The sequence below is a fragment of the Euphorbia lathyris genome, chromosome 10, assembly GCF_963576675.1.
Source record: "Euphorbia lathyris chromosome 10, ddEupLath1.1, whole genome shotgun sequence".
In the NCBI taxonomy this organism is placed as follows: Eukaryota; Viridiplantae; Streptophyta; class Magnoliopsida; order Malpighiales; family Euphorbiaceae; genus Euphorbia; species Euphorbia lathyris.
In genome coordinates, this window is record NC_088919.1 from 4819878 (window position 1) to 4834240 (window position 14363).

The following is a 14363-nucleotide window of genomic DNA, read 5'->3' on the forward strand; positions in this document are numbered from 1 at the left end:
AATTATTTTGCCCAGAGGATCCAGGCTCAATGGGCAAAGAAAGGAAAGGTTACTATCACAGACCTTGAAAATGACTATTATGTCATTAAATTCACAAGGGCTGAGGATTTCAATGCTGTTGTGAATGGTGGTCCGTATATTATCTCCAATCATGTGTTGGCTCTAAGACCTTGGGTCCCAAATTTTGATCCCCATGATTGCTCTGTTAACAGGATCCTTACTTGGGTTAGGTTCCCGGGCCTACCTCTTGAATACTACAGTGATAGGTTCCTGAACAAGATTGGTAGCCTTGTTGGGAAAGTCCACCATGTTGATAAGACTACCATTGGGGCAGTGAGAGGCAAGTTTGCCAGGGTCTGTATCGATATTGATCTCGCTAAGCCTCTTCTTTCTCAGTTCTGTACTCAAAACAAGGTCTATCATATTGAATATGAAGGTATACACAACATCTGCTATGAATGTGGTATGTTTGGCCATACCCTTGAGGGTTGTCCTAAGAGGAGGAAGGACGTGGAGGAGTTGGTGCAACCTATTATAGGCGAAGCTGAGAAGAGTCAAGGGGAAGTAAGGAGCTTTGGCCCATGGATGCTTGCCAAGAGACCAGTGAGAAGGAAGCCACAGGCTAATGTTAATGCTAATCATTCACCAGATATCAGTACGAAGATGACTACTCTCCAGATTGCTCCTGAGATCAAGGTCAGACCCCCGGATATTAAGAAGGGGATTGAGACTGGAGTGGACTCAGCTTCGGGTTCCGGGTCAAGGTTCGGTGTTTTGTCTATGGAGGAAGATCAAGACTCGGATCCTTCTGATAAGCAGATTGATTTAAGCATGCCTGGTCTGGAGTCGGTAGAGCATGCCTCTAGTCTGGGTAATTCTATTAATCCTCTCTTTGTCTCTAATGCTTCTGCTAAAGGCAAAGAGATTCCCCAGTCTATCCTGTCAGCTGGGAAGGGTTTGAGTAGGGAGGCGAGTACTCTACATCCTCCTGTTGATGCTCCTATTGGTAAGACTATAGGAGTGAGTAAGTTAAACATGAAGAATCCCAAAGGGAAACCTAAAAAGAACCTTCATGGTTTGAATTCTTTGGATAAAAGGGGTCCTTCTAGGACCGCCTCTAGGCTCTCCGGAGCCCCAAACAAATACCTGATCTAGGGTTTGGGCCTGCGTCTGTAGTCTCCCCCTCTGATGGACTTCTTCGTTTGGAATGTTAGAGGTGCGGCGAGCAAGGCTACCCGCATTCATGTCAATGATCTCATTAAACAGTTTAACCCTTCCTGCTTTGTCCTTCTTGAGACCAAGGTTAGTGGAGCCAAAGCAGATGAGGTGGTTAGAAAGTTTAAGAATTGGAATTGCGTCAGGTCGGAGGCTACTGGCCGGGCAGGGGGGATTTGGCTCTTTTGGAAGCCAGGTCAAGTCAATATTGATATTGTTACTATGGACAGTCAATTCATCCATAGTAAGGTGTGTTACCCGGGTAATAAACCCTTCTTTATTACCTTCGTCTATGCTGATCCTGTTTCGACTAACCGAAGAAGGCTGTGGGAGATCCTTCATTCTTTTAGCTCTAACATGGTGGAGGCGTGGTTGGTTGCCGGGGATTTTAATGACATTGCCCTCTTGAGTGATCAGAGAGGAGGGGGTAATCATTATGTGAACCGGTGTCTTAATCATAAGCAAAGTATGGATATGTGTGGGCTTTCGGACCTGGGTGCTGCTGGCCACAAATTTACCTGGAAAAGGAATAGTGTGTTTGTTAGGTTGGATAAGGTGTACGCTAATGTTGCAGCGATTTATAGGTTTTCTGAGGTCAAGGTACTTAATCTCCCTTTCCGTCACTCAGACCATTGCCCTATCCTCATTAATTTGGTCAAAGGAAATCGGCTGAAAGGTAATAGACCTTTTAGGTATCTGGTGGCTTGGGAGTCTCACCCCGAGTTTAAGGATTTCGTTAAAAGCAATTGGCATCCCCACTCTGATGTTCTCCTCGCTACTGAGGAATTCAGGAGGAATGTGGCTGTTTGGAATAAAAATACTTTTGGTCATATTATCAGGAGGAAGAACAAACTCTTGAGGAGAATGGAAGGTGTTCAGCGTTGCTTGGAGGTTCGTTTTGATCATAGCCTGAATGGTCACCTAAGAGCTCTTCAGAACGAGTTGGAAGCTGTGCTTAGACAGGAAGAGCTTCTGTGGTTCCAGAAATCTAGGAAGGCTTGGATTCAAGACGGGGACCGGAATACCAGGTTTTTCCACCTCTCAACGATCATTAGGAGACAGCGAAATAGGATCGAGGCTATTAAAGACGAAAGTGGTGAGTGGATTTTTGAGGAGGAGGACATTCGGCGCCTTGCCCTTGATTTCTACAAGGACCTGTTCAGAGAGGAAGCTGTGGACCTAGAGAGTGCCCACTCTGGCATTTCCTTTCCTCGTTTGGGGGAGGATGCTATTAATAATGCTTTCCATCCCATTGAGCTTAAAGAGATTGATCTGGCCTTCTCCAGCATCGGTTCCACTAAGGCTCCTGGTATTCCACTAAGGCTCCTGGTATTGATGGTATCCCCGCTAGTTTCTATCATAAACACTGGGACACTGTTAAAGAGGGTATATACAGCTTTGTGTTAGGTGTCTTTGGTGGTTTGAACGATATCAGTTTGGTTAATAAAACCCTCATTGTCTTGATTCCTAAGGTTGCCAAGCCTTCTTCCTTTCTCCAGATGAGACCCATCAGTCTTTGTAATGTCTTGTATAAAGCTATTACTAAGATTGTGGCTAATAGAATCCGGAAGATCCTTCCGGATATTATCAGCCAAAATCAAGGGAGCTTTGTTCCTGGAAGACAATTGATGGATAACGTTGTTATTGCCCAGGAGGTTGTCCATTCTATGAAGATTAAGAAAGGCAAGAAAGGGATCGTGGCTCTCAAGCTGGATCTGGAGAAAGCCTATGATAGGTTGAACTGGAGCTTTCTTCTGGATAGTTTAGCCAAAGCTGGTATCCCGGAGAACTGGAGGAATTTGATTGGAAAGTGTATCTCCTCTCCTGTTTTCCAGGTTATGATCAATGGGGATATGTCGGATGAGTTCTCTCCATCCAGGGGTATTCGTCAAGGGGATCCTATGAGCCCCTTCCTTTTTGTTATTGCCATGGAAAGATTGTCTCACCTGATCCAAGAGGCGGTGAGCAAAGGGACTCTCCACCCTGTTTCCATCAACAGACATTGCCCCCCTGTTACCCATTTACTCTTTGCTGATGATGTCATGCTTTTTGTGGAGGGTAATGAGGAACAAATTAAGGCTGTGATGGATATCCTCGATTGCTTTTGTGAGGCTTCTGGCCAGAAGATTAACATCCATAAATCTCGTATGTTTTGTTCCAAGAATTTGGATAATAGCTTGTGTAGAAGACTGAGTGAGATGTCTGGCATTCCCCTGACTCAATCGTTTGGGAAATACCTTGGGGTCCCTCTTCATAGTGACAGGGTGTCCAAAGCCTCTTTTAAAGATATTTTGGACAAATCTAACGGTTTGTGTGCTAGCTGGAAAGCTAATTCTCTTTCCCTTGCAGGTCGCCTTACTTTAATCCAGTCTATCAACTGCGCTGCTCCAAATCACATCATGCAAGCCTGTAAGCTCCCTGAGCCGGTCCTCAACGACCTTGATAAAATTAATCGGCGTTTTCTGTGGGGAGAGTCTGGGGATGGGAGGAAGATTCACCTGGTCCCTTGGAAGGAAGCCTGCCAGCCTAAGAGCAGGGGGGGTCTTGGTATAAGGCAAGCTAAGAACAATAATAAAGTCCTGTTAATGAAGCTTCTTTGGAGAATGTGGCAATCCCCCTCCTCCCTTTGGGTTCGTCTTCTGTGCGGCAAGTATAGGAAAGATAGAATCTTTGGTGGCCCGAAGGAGAGGGTTGTCAGCTGTTCCTTCCTCTGGAAAGGGCTTAGTGCTGTTTTTGCTGAGTTCTGTACGGGGATTGGCTTGGAGGTGGGTAATGGGAGATCCATTAGTTTCTGGTATGACACCTGGATTGGTGACAAACCGTTGATTGAGGTGTGCATCGCCCCTCCGCCGAATGATCTCCTCTCCTGGAGAATTGCTGATGTGGTGGACTCGGAGGGAGACTGGATCTGGTCTAAGTTCGACTCCTTTCTTAGCCTGGAGACCCTCCTTAATATTAGAAGTGTGAAGATTAGTAATCAGGAGGAGGATAAGGACAGACACTGCTGGGCCTTGACTAATAATGGTTCTTATTCTTGCAAATCGGCCTATGAAGCTTTTACCCCTAATAGGGCTGATCCTCCTTTGGAAATTTGGAATTCCATTTGGGCCCTCAAAGTCCCCTACCGCATTAGGAGTTTCCTATGGCTGGGAGTCAAAGACAGGCTCCTCACGAATGCAGATAGACACAGAAGGCACTTGGCTGTATCTGGTGCCTGTAGCAGATGCAACGACCATGTGGAAACATTGTGCCATGCTTTGAGGGATTGCCCGAATAGTAGAAAGGTTTGGGAAGGGGTCCTTCCTCACCACATCCTTCCTTCCTTTATGGGGTTCTCTGATATTGACTGGTTCTCTGAAGGCGTTAATGGGAATTTGTTGGCCAGTATGGAGCACGGGGCTATTCTCTTCGCTATTATTTGTCACCAAATGTGGAAATGGAGGAATGAAGAGTTATTTGCTGAGAAGACTGTCTTTATTCCTGACCTCCAGTTTTACTTCTCGAAAAAACTCTCTGTTATTACAAAGAGTTTTGAAGGAGAGCCCCTGGTTCACCCCTCCCCGGTTAAAGAGGTCTAGTTAGTTGGTTGGAGGAAGCCCAGGGAAGGGGTTGTCAAGTTGAATACGGATGGCTCCTGCCTTAGTAATGGCAGAATTGCTGCTGGTGGAGTTCTTCGGGATGCTGGTGGCGCCTGGCTGGCTGGGTTTACCCATAACTTAGGTACGGGCTCCTCCTTTACTGCAGAGCTCTGGGGGATCTTGTCTGGCATTAAACTCGCCATTCGCATGGGTGTTAAAAGACTTTCGGTGGAGTCTGACAATTTGGAGGCTATCAACAGGATTTCGGATAGACAGGCTGTTTGTCTTAAGAGTCAGAATCTCATTAAAGCCATCTTGAGGCTTCGTCCTGCCTTCGATTCTCTTACCTTCTCCCATATTTATAGGGAGCAAAACCGCGTGGCGGATCGCTTGGCAGCTGCTGGGCATGGGGGGATGTTAGGTGTTTCTACCCTTTCCGTTCCTCCTTCTTTTCTGTTACCTTCTCTTCTTGAGGATAGGATTGGGGTCAGTCTTCCTACACTGATCCCGGGTTAGGTTTTTGTTTGTTTGTTTTTTTTTCTTCCCTTCTTACCAAAAAAAAAAAAATTAAATAAATAAATAAGAAGAAGAAGATTTTCACTCAAATAATTATTGATTAAACCGTATGAACAAACAATAAATATGTACAAAGAGAAAGAGTCTGTCCATCTTAATTACAAAAATGAGACCCACAATTCATGATTGGGGAAGAAATTAAATTAAATTGAAAAAACAAAAATAATTCTTGCAATAACTAATTAAAACTATATATAGGGGAAAAATTGTTTCCTAATGCAAGAAATTTAATCTGGATAATACTAATTAATTAAATATGATTAGCCATAATTAACTGCTAATTAATTAATTGGTGAAAGTCAGAGGATTAGGCAAACTTATAAGAAAGTTAGAATCTTGTAAATGGTGAAATAAAACATCATTAACCAATGGATTATCTGTTCTTACTGGAGGTGATGATCCTGAGTAACATGATGTTAAACATCCATTGCACTTTGATTCTCTAACTTCAATTGCCTAATTATTTCATAATTAACAAAAAAATTAATTAGTATTGAAAAATAAATAAATAGGGGTTAATTACATATTGATGTCATGTGGTTTCGCCGATTTGCAGATGGGTACTTGTGATATTTTTTTTTTCAAACGGTTTGGTGTTGCTATTTTCCGCCCCAAATTACTTATTACCGTCCCCATTTGGACAATTTTGCCATTTTCATAATTTTTTCAAAACTGATTTTTTTTTTAAAGAATCCGCATGTTTTATGCCTAGGCGGATGAATCTCCCACCTAGCCTATGGGCAGGTGGGAGATTCATCCGCCTAGGCATAAAAATTTTTTATGAAAAATCTTCCCATTTTTTGTGACAAAAAATGCAAAATTGTTACAAAAATATGTATTATATTCATGATTTTTTTGATAAAAAACGTAATTTTAATGTTTCCAACTCGTAATCATCCATTTTCGGAGTTCTCAAATTGTCACACATCAATGATTTTCATAATTTCAATTATTGTTGTTCAGGTTTGTGATTTTGGAGACAGAATTTTCAGTTTTTAATCAAAATTATGAGAAGGGTAAAAAAGTCCAAATAGGGGCGATGATAAGTAAAATGAGAACGGTATTTAACAATCCACTTTGTACAATTTTACATTTGGATTCAGTTTGTCAAAAATTGGCTGATAACGACCTCAAAATGAAAATTTTCAAGCGTTAAATGATATTTTAAACAACTTTAATTTTTCAACTTTTTAGGTTTGAGGTCATTTAGGTTTTTTATGAGAGAGAAAGTTAATGTTTAGAGAGAGAAAACTCCAAAAATGATGATTTTGAAAAATAAAAAATATGGTTCCATAGTAAATATGATATTGAACAACTTTAATTCTTAAAAAATTTCATTTTGAGGTCGTTATTGGTTAAATTTGACAAAGTGGAAAAATTGTAAAATTTTGCAACCATCGGATTGTGTTTGTAAAGAAAAATACCACAAATACCAATCTGCAAATCCGTTGTAATTAACCGAATAAATAATTAACAAAAATTTTATCAAAATATAGTAATAACCTTGTCTGAAATAAGGTTGAGAATTCCACTTCTTGCCTCAAAGTTTGGTTGGCTGGTTTAAGAATTTTAAAATGTAGACTTGAATCAATAATCTTTAACTAAGAAAACAAGATTAACAACAACAATAATAATAATAACAACGATTCGAACCTGTGTTTGGTACATCGGAGGGGTATAAGAAATTCCGGCAAGTTATCTTTTAGGCGACGAGGTGTGGGGCAATGTGGCCGATTATTGTTTCCGGTATCCGTTGAATCTGAATCGTCCGAGTAAAAGGAGTTTTGAACAAGTTTACTCTTCATGGATATGCGCGCGACGGATATCAATTTTCTATATTGCTTGAATTCTTTCCTTTGTGAACTTGAGAGAAAAAAAAGGCAAAAGATAGTTATTTTATGTGTTTTGAAATGAGGATTAAACCCATTTATTTATGTAAAAATTAGAGAAAGAAGTGATTAGTTGCTTGATTAGTGAAGCTAAAGTGTTGTTTTTCTTGGACAAGAGTTAATATAGGATGAAAATTTTGACTATTTGTATTTAGCTTTTCATCTAAATTACTAATTTCTAATTTTCATTTTGGCCTAAAATTCATTTGGTCCAAGTATTATTTTAATTTCTTTTTTATGTTTTGTTGAATTTTTGTTGAGATTAGATGTTTATTACACTTGTTAGTTAATAGTGGTGTTTTTTTCCTATTACTAAGTTGATAAATGGCATGAGTCCTTCACATTTGCCACATCCAAAGGAGGATGTTTTTGAAACCAACTTGGTCTTTTGCCTTCTTTTTTAGAAAATAATAATAATTAAATTATAGAATCAATTAAATTAATATGTTCCTAGAATCATAAGTGATACCTTAGGGATAATTCTTTAGTATATTCTTAGAGAATATATATGATACGTGGATCTATATCTTTCATTCGGTTCGGATCACTCATAAGGGAATAAACAGGATCGCTTGATCCCAACCAAAGAATATCTCTTGAAGATGTTTAGAATACCATCTAGCAAAGTGGATAACCGTTCGGTCTAGAATTAGTACAACGAAGAAAGGAGAGCCATTGAATCTTGTGAGACAGTTAGACAAAGGGAAACTGCCATATGGCAGGGTGCGTTGCCTAACATCATGAACGGTCAAGGATCCTCACGACCAAGATTGCTACACTTGTCTGATGAGTCAATAGGATACACATTTTCCAAGATTACAATAACTACCATTGATTCCACTATATATATAGAAAATGTGAGGCACCCTAAAGAGGTATGTTCTATTACACCCTCCTAAAACCCTTACTAGGCATCAGAGCGGGTTCATTGGACTCCGATCCCTCTATGACCTATTGTTCATCCCTTACCGGTCGTCTAGGAGGTTACTAGAAGACGACATATATTGATGGACATCAATAAGTAAACTAATGTTTCTCCGAAAAGCAATAACCCTAGGCGTATGGATGAGGATATCAGCAGTGTTCTTGTTGCGACTGCTTCTTCGGTGACTGGCCGAAGTAGTCAGAAACTAAAAATGGTTGATGGTTTACCTAAGGATAACATGTCAATACCCAACAGTTTTCTTGATTCCCGTATTCAAAGGAAGCTTTTGTATAAGAATATAGTCTTGGACATGAGGATGAGGATGATGATAATTCGAGGGATCATGTTTTAGAAATGGAGTCAGTTTGGTTTGATATTATCTCGTGGATTTTGAACTGGAAGATAATCCTAAGTGTCCGTTAATTTGCCTAACTGTAGAGAAGAAATACATACTCCGGGTGAGTGGAGGCTTTCTCTCATTGTTGTACATTCTTTGAAAACAAATTGCTTGCCGTTACCTGGCTCAACGTATTCAAACCTTGTGGAGGAAACGAGACACTGCTAATATCATTGACTTGGAGAATGATTAGTAAATCCAAAATTCTAAATCCGAGATACGATGAATCAATTATCAATATGATTGCAAATTGGGCAGGGAGAGGATGGAGACTTCTTGCCCCATCCCTGTCCTTGTGGGAATTAGGATCTCCACAGGGGATTTCCATTTCCGATTTTGCAAATTCTTAATTTTTTTCTCAAATTCTTCAAATATTAGGTATATATACGATGGAAACTTGCAATTTATGATAAAATTATAATAAAAGTAAGATAAGATAAGAAATAAGAAGAAAACAATGAACAAACAAGATTGCTTGTACTGATTTAGAGAGAAAAAAAAAAGAAATAAGAACTTGATAGAAAACAATGCTACCGAGCACTTCTGTTCCATCTCTTAATAGGAGCCAAATAGAATAATAAATCATGTCTCTATTACTGATTAGTTATAAGTATTTATACAATAAATAAAAAGTTAAATTATTAGAAAAGCGGGTAAAAATAAATAAAATTTATTCATATTGACTATTAACTACTACTCAAATTATAATGTCTAATTTATCTTATATTACTATTCTCGATTGTCCTCCTCCTTCTAAAATAAACCTAAAATATCTTAAGCTTTGGACCCACTTACCTATATAGTTTATGTATTTTAGATTTAGATTATTTTATTAGTTTATGATGTGTAAGGATAATTTTGGTATATAGGAGGATATGTATATTCTATAACTATTGATGGAAAAAATAAGTTTTGTCATTATCACTAATATAATATTCATAAAATATTATTTAAAGAATAAAAATAATAATTTTATTATTAATATATATTAGATATATTATTTAAAAATCCTCATGGGAATTCCAATGCGGACATAGTGGAGATAGGAATTATCGTGGGGTGGGGATAGAGGTCTCCACCCCCGCCCCATTCCTGAGATTGTTTCCCCATCCCCGTCCTACAAAGAAACTAAATGGGGATTCTCCATCTTTATTATGATGAATCTACTCCCAATAAAATAGCATGCTTCTCTTTTATCATTGGTTGGTTCATTTTTCTTGCAATCCTAACTATTAATGTGTCCATATATAATTTCGAATCATTGTTTAGATATTACACACTAGCTTCTCATTTTCAACCCCTTTAGAAGATGAAGTGAAGAAAATTCTGACTTAGGTTAAATTTCTCGATTTACCAATGGAATACTATAATGATATCTTCATGAAAAAAGTTGGGGTAAATTACACCAATGGCTACTGAACTTCACCTGTTTAATATTATGGCCACTGGATTTCAATTCTTAGGTCACTGAACTCTACACTTTTTAACACCGGTGGTCACTCAACGCCTCAAAACGACCGTTGACGGTCTAAAAATAAAAAATCCAAAACGTAATGATATTCTAAGGAACTTTAATTCTTGAAATTCATTTTGAGGTCATTTAGGTGTTGTTTTGTTAGGAGAGAGAGATCGGATTTTTAGAGAACGAGCTCCAAAAAATGTGATTTTGGAAAATAAAAAATGTGATTTCATTGTAAATTTTGGTCTGAACAACTTTAATTCTTGAATATTTTTATTTTGAGGTCGTTACCGGTTATTTTGAGGAATTAGTTACAGTTCAATAGCCACCGGTGTTAAAAAGAAAAAAGTTCAGTGACCATACCGTTAAAAATTGAAGTTCAATAACCGTAATGTTAAAATGAGTAAAGTTCAGTGGTCATAGGTGTAATTTACCCATAAGAACATAGAGCCGAAGGGGGTAAATTCCTAGTGTTTTTATCTAATCCTTTGCTTTCTAAATTTATGATTAAGAGGGTGCAAAACCAAATTGATCACAACCACAAAATATTCTGATAGTCTCCTCAATTTATTTAAAAGTATAATCAATCACCGGTAACAAAAATATAAGTTCACCGGTAACAAAAATATAAGTTGTATGGGAAATGTGTGTTACACGTATTTTAGGATGTTATTACATAATTCATAGAATATATTAAAACAATTAAAAATGAAATTCATAATTGCCTAACGGTAAAACTTGTCATCTTTGATATTAAAAACACGTACTCTAACCTTAGTCGTTTTACTTTTTCAAAATATAGGAAACACATCTTCAACATGCAAAGCAAATTGTGGAAGCTATCAAAATATTCTAAACAAGTTGATGGAACTATCAGAACATTTTAAAAGTTCAACTGCAAATAATGTAAGCCAAAACAAAAAAAACTAAAACAATTTTCACCTCCATAAAAGTTAAAATTACTAACGTGACACGTTGACCAATCAATTTTGACTTTTAAGGAGGTCGGATTGCTAACGTGGCACATTTCGTATTGACGTGTCATGACTAGCGGCTGTATACTTTAGTAGGAGATCACTAAAAGATTGTACATTTTTATGTGCAAAATTGAAGTGTGAAATATGACAAATGTTGCACAAGTATGCAATTTACCCTAAAAAGGACTATTGAGAAAAGAGCAATTGAGGAAACAGATGCTATGTTGCACCGAGACTATGTTGCACGACCCTGCGTCCGTGACTGTTTTCATTCAAAGGCTATTTTATGAAAATTATGTTTTAAAAATAACATTTCCTTTCCTGTGTCCGTACACCACCACAAAATGAATTTCTCCAAAAAGCAATGAAGAAAATACCAGCAAAATTCAAGAATCAATGAACTAGTAGAAAATGTTGACATTCATATCATAGAGTATGTGTGTCCCAGTCAAACCTGGGTTTTGAGAATACCTCATAATCAATGTCTCCCTCTACAATACTCTCAATACTTTGGATACCTTGTAAAAGAGCTGATTGATAACCATCATTATTATCAGAAGGTAATAATTTGTACATTACTAACAATCCCAGCGTAAATATCGCTTGCAACTTCGTCGAGTCTCCTTTCACCGAGAAGAACAAAAGCATCGAGAGTAGGAATAAATCGACGCAGAAACGCATAATACACAGTACCGTATCCATCAACCTCCCATCATTGCCTGCAGGAAATCCTCGTACTCTATACACAAACAGGAAATTGTACTTATCGACCACATACCGATAACCGAAATAAACTGCACCAACCGGAACCACAAGTGGAGCGAACGAAGAGTATATCAAGGTCAGAGCAAATATTGTCAAATTAAAAGCATAATATTGTGCAAAATCAAATTTCTGCTTTGGAATTGGAGAGGTTCTGCTGATCGGGTATTCGGCAAGATCTTCTCCCTCGGGTTCAATATTCAGTCGCGGAGAATCAAACATGTTATCGCTAATCAATGGTCTTTGAAGACTTTCCAATGTCTGATTTTCCAGGGGATACTCTTCACTTTGTTCTGGTACTAACTGGAGCATATCATTCTTGGAAAATTTCTGAATCTTCTTCTTTATCCAAGGGATCGGAGCCAATAGATCGAAAGATATCCCGAGGAACGTGCTTGTGATTAGAAATGCAAGAGTTGAGAGGCATGTTCTTGACAAAAAAGACGCGCTCATGTATTGCTCAATTCGTTTGCAGTCCTCTCCGTCCAAGTAACACCTTCCCATGTTCAAGATTGCGCCTTCTAAAGAAGACTCAACCAGAGCTCTCAGCAGAATAAGATTTACAAGGAAGAAGCAAACCATCTTCAGAAGTGCGGCTTTTTGCTCCCCGGAAACAGTGAGGTGACGTTCAAACTTGGAAAGATAAGAAAGTGCTGAAGGAACAACTACATACATGCTGACAAATATGATAACATTGGGCAAGAACTGAAAAATCAGGGATGCTAACCAACCCGAACTTTGCACCCAAGCCAGCCATGACTCGTAATTATCCATTGCTTCTGCGTTGATAATGCGACCAGCACTTGTCAAGGCGCTTATGACTGCAAGTGGAGAACTAAAGAACAAAAGCATCAACAGTAAGCACGTGTTCACAAACAACCTCCGAAGCTTCAGAGATAACTTCGTTGAACCCAAATGGTTCCAGTATATATCCGTTGCTAAAGGAGCTCGTTCAACTTTCCATTGGTTCCTCTGCAACCGCAACTCCATAATAGAAAAGAATTTACCGAAACGCCTTTTCCTCTCATTCCGGAAATCCTGAACAGCTTTATTAGCTGTATACACATCTTTGAATATCACAAATGCAACTCCTGCACTTGGCGCACGGCCTTCTTTGTAAGCTGCCAAATCCGTCTCTAAATCTGCTCTCACTTCCTGTAATTTCTTCAACTTCTCTTCATCAGTGTAACCAAATCTATCCATCATTTCATCCCAAAAGTGTTTCACTCTTTTAAACCAATACATCATCCAACTGTGTAACCGCTGGATGAAACCCTCTCCCGAAACATCATCATCATTATCTTCCGGGAGAAGTCTAGAGTCAATTCTGGCAACCAACCAAGTAATTTCATCCCTAACCCTAACCAATTCAGTGGCTAAATCATCAAGTGTACATAAATCCATAGGCACAATAACCTTATAAACTTTACCAGGATACCTATGTTGAAAATACTCATACAAAACAACCCTATCATCCCCCAAACTCTTAGGTAATCCATGAACCATAATTGTAAAAATGGCAGTAGAATTCACATTTGGATCAGTCAAATTCCCATTTCCATACCTAAATCTAGTCATCCTTAATCTTTCTTCAATTGCAGACATACCAAAATGGACTAAAACTACTACAACAACAACAAACAGAAAATGAAACCACAAATAACCCGAACCTTTTTCAATATGATTAATCGTCGTCTTAGAGAATTGATCATCAAGAACTGCAGTTCCGGCATAGAGATTCAAAGGAAGAACAAAACAAATAGCCAAAACCGCAATTGCTATAAGCACAGCAAAACTACCGCCTTCAATTATAAGAAATTGAGCAGCATCAGCTCCACAATGGAGGGCGATCTCTCTTCGAGTAGCGTGCCAGACCGCAAGGAGTTTGGCCAATAGGGCAGAAGGACCAGGAATTCGGCGGTGGTCACTACGGAGCTTGACGAAGACGAAAATGAAGACGCAGAAGAACAATCCAATAGCAGAAATATTAATTAGGTACTGGATGTTTCCATACCAAGCGCCGGGAATATCATAATCGCCGTCGCCGGATGACGGAGAAGGAGGAGGGGCATGAGAGTAAGCCATAGGGGAGATTGGGGAGATGATGATAGGTGGGTCCATAAGGGGAAATTTCGTGAAATTCTAGGGTTTTGTTAGAAATTTCTAGAGGCTTCTTTCATGGAATCTATTTGGGAAAACAATAATGAAAGATAAGAGAGGAGAGGGAAAAGGGATTTCACCTTTGCTTCTTCCTCTTCACCTCTTTTTCTTGGCGTTTCTTCTGCTTCGAGGCGGAGATTGGGCGACGGGTTACAGGAAGCCGACACGGTGGCTCGCTAGCTGAGTTGGGTCCTTCTTTGTTCTCATTATTCAATTTAAGCCCAAGCCCAAATTTGTAAATTTAACATCTAACAAAAATGATGAAATTACAAAAAAAAAAAAAAAAAAAAAAAAAAAAAATCATATTTAGTGTCCGTTTGTTTCCTCTTTTCGGAACTGTTTTTTACCTTTTAAGTCTAAACAGAAGACAAAAAGCGTTGGATAAAAATTCGAAACAATTGCTTTTTAGACAAAGATCAACTAAT

General features: G+C 38.7%; 1 protein-coding gene across 1 annotated transcript; it reads right to left on the minus strand.

Annotated features, from left to right (window-relative positions):
• Positions 1 to 11418: 11418 nt before the first annotated feature.
• Positions 11419 to 14102, minus strand: LOC136209009 (CSC1-like protein At4g35870). Its single transcript, XM_066000345.1, has one exon. It carries the CDS (start codon positions 13897 to 13899, stop codon positions 11443 to 11445), a length of 2457 nt encoding a protein of 818 aa, XP_065856417.1. The 5' UTR covers positions 13900 to 14102; the 3' UTR covers positions 11419 to 11442.
• Positions 14103 to 14363: the final 261 nt, after the last annotated feature.